The sequence below is a fragment of the Neophocaena asiaeorientalis genome, unplaced genomic scaffold (assembly GCF_003031525.2).
Source record: "Neophocaena asiaeorientalis asiaeorientalis breed wild unplaced genomic scaffold, Neophocaena_asiaeorientalis_V1.1 scaffold85, whole genome shotgun sequence".
NCBI lineage: Eukaryota > Metazoa > Chordata > Mammalia > Artiodactyla > Phocoenidae > Neophocaena > Neophocaena asiaeorientalis.
In genome coordinates, this window is record NW_020174301.1 from 9157146 (window position 1) to 9162341 (window position 5196).

Here is a 5196-nt window from a genome sequence, read left to right on the forward strand (position 1 = left end):
TACCTTTATGTGCTTATGAAGAGCTCACCACCTCAAAGGGCCTCTGAACCCAGGGGTAAAAGGGTAAAAGCCAGAAAGAGGGTTCCCAGCCCACCTGCAGCCTCTGGGACCCGCCCAGCACAGGCTCTCAAAAGAGAGCACCAAGCAGCTCGCTCAGTTCCCTGGCACCTTGAAATGATCCTGCATCTGCGACAGTGCAGTGGGGGTGTGGGTCTGCATCCCTGCACTTTTCTGGCTAGTAAACTGCAAGTTGAGCTAGAGAACCCAGCTTGTTTTTATTCCTTACTCTTTCAAGTGCAGCAGTCTGCTCTGCTTGAAGATGGACTGAATTTCCCAGATGACAGGGCCCTTGGGTGTCGTTCTCAGCATTACTATCTCATCCCAGGCAGAGAGAAGGCATGTCGGGGATGACCTGGGGGAGGCAGAAAACCCCCTGTCGGGGGGATCAAGCATTTGCTGTTTCTGATGAATGCTCAGTTGGGTGGTTTGGTTGGCAGCAGTGAATGGCTTCCTAAGACCATCCCTTCCCCAGGTCCGAGGTGGAAGGGCAGGGGGCGTTCGACCACAGTGAATGGACAAGGAGAATCCGGGGAACTGCCCAAGTGGTCGCCCTAGGAGAGGGTGGTCAGTAGGGTGACTATGCAAACTGGTTTCACCGGGAACACAACCAGCTGATGCCTATTATCCCAGTGTAATGATTAAGCTCACGCCCCTTCTCTCTCAAGTGTCCCGGTTTGATTGATAAATCATACAGTCATGCTCATGCAGGGAATTTTGCAAATGGGAACGTCTGACTTGGAAGGCTCTCAAGGAAGAGTCTGGTTGCTTTGTTTGTACAAACAGGAGCTTAAGGTTTGGCAAACATGCTGGAGAAGGTCTGGCAGCAGCAGACGGCAGGAACAATGAGCAGAAGGGAACTGTGCCTGACCTTGGGCTCTGCTGGGGGTGCCTGGGCCCAGCAGGACTTCACTCACAGCCTCTTCACCCAAGAGGGGGCTTCCAAAGACAGCATTTCCTTCCTCTGGTTGAAGTCTCAAGCCCAGAGTTAACAAGTCTAGCAAGGGGTAGGCATCAAGAAGAAAGGGTTTCACCAAAAGGGCTGCAAGAGAAGGGACCATCCCCCCAGCTCCATCATCGGCACGGCTGGTGCCACCATCCCATTCAGCACCACCTTGCATCACCATGGGGACCCTGAACAGTCTCCCATTTGTCTTTCTTCCTGGTTGAGATCTTGTTTCTGTCAAAATGAACTATTTATCTTTGTAGCATGAAATGTCACGGATTATGGGCAAAACCAGAACAAACCCACGCACAAGAAATAAGAGCCCTCTGACGATACCCACACGCAGCTCCCCAGATCTTCAGAGGCTGTGATGAATTTTCTTTTCCCAGCACTGAACTTACTCTCTAGAAGTATTTAACCCAAGAGGCACCTGACAGACAAAACCCCAGTGACCTGAGCTTGTCAGATCGATTCATTCTTGAGCTGGTTCACCAAGTGAATCTGTGGACACATGTGACCCACCCACAGAGGCAGGGCAAAGACTTTAGAGGTAAGAGGTGGCTGTACGTTCAGCTGGTGGCCTCACATGACGCTTAATCAAGCTGTGAAATACTCAAACTGTCCAGTGTTTTAAGGACTATCCCCCGTTTGGGTGTGTGTGAGAACTAAAACTTCAAAGCTATTTGTCTTTTTATGTAAGATTAGCCATCATGCAAAACTTACTGGTCAAGCAGGTAATAAAATACACATATTCCATGGAAGCGTTTTGCACATTTCAGTCCTTGCAGAAAACAAAGAGGTTATAAACCCTGCACGGTCCTGAGAGTGAGTTCCTTCGCTTCTGAAAGCTGCCAGTCCTGCCAGTGTCTTGAGGGCTCATGTATTATAAATTCTCGAAGCTCTTTTAGCTGCAGTCTGGGCATCGGGTGGATCTTCCTCTTCCTCTTCCTCAGTTCGCTTGTGTTTTAAGAACAAGTCAGACTTTAAGAAGCGGCTGTAGCTGTCATACTTCATAAGGTTGAAGATCTAAGGGGAAAAGGAAAAAAAATCTGAAGGGTGAGGCTAATCATCCAATCAAATATTTATTAAGTACCTATCATGTGCTGAGGAAAATAGATGCCAAACACACAAAGAAAGTTAAGTAAGTCGTGTGCTAGACAAGCTGGATTTCCTGGATGTTTTGGGTCATTATGAAATTATCTCAATGGAATATAAGAGCTTAGAGAGTCACACGAAACAAACCTATCTATATCTTCCACGGAAGTATAGGTTCGCACAGCACTGATTTATACCTTTGTATCAAGAGGTCCTTTAAGAATTTCCGCTTTATTTGGGTAGATAATACAGGGATGTATTGCTCCAGGAACTTGAGATAGCAGAAGAGAAACCATTTCTGTAGAGACGACAGTGTACTAGGCCACTGTCACTGTCATATCAGACGATGTCAATATCGTTAAGACCCCTGGAAGTCTGGCATCCAAGATCTCAAATAAACCTATCATTATGCCCAGAAACAAAATGGGGCTTATTCAATGCAGGTCACGGAAGTGAAACGGTAGTCCTGGCGAGCAGAGGCTTCGGGAACAGGCCTTAATTAAAGAAAATAGCGGTCAGCTGCGGAATGCAAACACCTGCCTACTCACACAGTTCCAGGAGTGCATCTCTGGGAGAGAAATCATTCCAAGGTACATGCTCATCAGGTGCAAGGGGAGAAACCCTGACAGATTAGAGGGCTGCCGCCTGCCTCACCCCAAGTCCTCAGAGAGCTGCCCCCTCTCTTCCCAGCATCCCCTCTCCTCCCACCCCATCCTTTGCCACCACCCTCCTCCCTTGCCCTGCAAAGGGGTGGGGAGAGGAGAAGCAAAAGGGAAGCGCTTTCTGGTGGTCGAGGTATACAGTCTCTTTTGAGAAATCTCTCTCCATCTCTCTCAGACCTTTCAACCGAACTTTCAGGGCATTCTGCAGACCGAAAATCCGCCCTGCGCACCCTGGTGCCTTCACTTATTGCACCACCAATGGGCTCAACAAGTGGAAAGTTCCAGGGGTGTCTAGAATGCTGCTCACTGCCAGGCAGGGTTATCAAGTGGGTGGTGCAACGTCTTTTCAATCTGTTCTCTCTCAACAGGCACACAAACTACTTTGTAAATGAAACGTCTGATGGTGTCCAGGGACTCAGAACATCTACCTGGGGGCTGGCAAAACTGGACCTCAGCCTTGACACCTTCATTTTCCCAAGATGGCTTCAACCATGGGAGAACCGCTTAAATCATTTTGCTTTCAGCAGATTTTGGGTTTTCTTTAAACTCTTCAGCTACTGCCTGCCCTTCCCTGGGTGTCCTTCCAGTCTTATCTCACTGCTCAGAAAGACCACGCCTCTGTAAGCTCCCACCTTGTGCCTCTCCATGGCAGCCATCTATTTTGTAGCCATCTTGTAATCCTAGACTGATTTGCTATGGTTTGGAGAAATTATTCATTAAAAAAAAAAAAACACCTCCCAGAAAATACTAGAATCATAGCCAGGGGTGAGATGGGGGATGAGGAATGCCATTATCATTTCATGCAGGTGTTGCCATCCCTCACCACCTGCATTATTCGGCCCTTCCTGGCACAAGAGCCCCGAAAGGGAACTTTGAGATGCCCACCAAGTTCACAGTTTGGAACGACGCTCGAAAAGTGACTAATGAAACCAGCTTCGCGAGTGCCCCTCCTGGTGCCCAGCCCCGCACCCCATCCCGACCAGGTCCACAGCGGATGGGACCCAGCTCTGCCAGCAGGATGCGGTTCGACCCAAGTGTCTCGTCTGAGTCTCCACGTGTGGGAGTGGAACATCCTGTTTGCCTGCTGTGGCTCTTCAAAGAAGAGAAGCAAAAAGGCTGGGGCTGGAGGCACCTGGGCCAGGCCGGAGGCAGTGGGGGAGGGAGAAGGGGAGGTGGCTGCAGCCGAGCGGCTGGCAGGACTCACTCGGCCTCCAGGAGATGTCAGGACACCACAGGCTCGGCTGCCCCTTTGGCACTCCTGGCGTCAGCAAGCGTGAGGGGAGGGGGCTGCGAGCTATTTAACAAGAGCAGACGGGCTGCTCCCTGCTGTGGGCGGGTGTGAGATGCCCGTGAAGGCCTTCAGGCTGGGGCTGCCCTCTCCACGAGCCCTCACCTGCTTCCAGGTGCAGCTCCTGGTGCTGCTGAGTCAGGGGGTGGCAGCTGAAGCCATCAGACTGGGACAGATTTGAAGAAGAAAAGGGATGCTGATTCCAAGAGTCTCATTTTCTGGGGCTGTGAGCTGCCTGGTATCTCTGCACGGAGTCTTCACTGCCACCAGCAAAAGGTTTCCTGGGCACTGGCCTAGGAGCTCATGGCAATAGGCAGCTCCCATCCCAGGGCTCCTCGTGGTTGGTGCTCGGTGAAGATGGCTTAGAGGATAGAGAATGTCCTAAAAATCTCTTTCAAGAAAGTGGCCAGGACTTCCCTGGTGGCGCAGTGGTTAAGAATCTGCCTGCCAATGCAAGGGACACGGGTTCGAGCCCTGGTCTGGGAAGATCCCACATGCCGCGGAGCAACTAAGCCCATGCGCCACAACTACTGAGCCTGCGAGCCACAACTACTGAGACCGCGTGCCACAACGACTGAAGCCCACGCGCCTGGAGCCCGTGCTCCGCAACAAGAGAAACCACCGCAATGAGAAGCCCATGCACCGCAACGAAGAGTAGCCCCTGATCGCCACAACTAGAGAAAGCCCACGCTGCAAAGAAGACCCAACACAGCCAAAAATAAAATAAAAATAAATAAAATTTAAAAAACAAAGTGATTGATAAATTTAAAAAAAAAAAAAGAAAAGAAAGAAAGTGGCCAAACACCAGGTACCCAGCTGCTGACCACAGCCTTCTTTATCATGGGGCAAATAGCCATGACAGAGGTCCAACAAACATTCACCCAGTGAATGAATAGACTCCACCCACCGAGCAATGACAGAGCGTTGGCAAAACAATTCAGGGTGGTACCAGCCCCACTAAGAGCACCTTCAAACCACATGCCAGGGGCTTCCCTGGTGGCGCAGTGGTTGAGAGTCCGCCTGCCGATGCAGGGGACACGGGTTCGTGCCCCGATCCGGGAAGATCCCACATGCCGCGGAGCGGCTGGGCCCGTAAGCCATGGCCACTGAGCCTGCGCGTCCGGAGCCTGTGCTCCGCAACGGGAGAG

At 51.0% G+C, this 5196-nt stretch overlaps 1 protein-coding gene across 2 annotated transcripts in view; it reads right to left on the bottom strand.

Moving 5' to 3' along the window:
* Positions 1-1675: 1675 nt before the first annotated feature.
* Positions 1676-5196, bottom strand: part of RGS10 (regulator of G protein signaling 10) — a 37775-nt gene continuing 34254 nt past the window's right edge. For both annotated transcript variants that reach the window (XM_024756101.1, XM_024756099.1), the window contains one exon: positions 1676-2029. In XM_024756101.1, the coding sequence (XP_024611869.1) occupies positions 1880-2029 (150 nt within the window). In that variant the 3' untranslated portion in view covers positions 1676-1879. The remainder of the gene's footprint in view (positions 2030-5196) is intronic.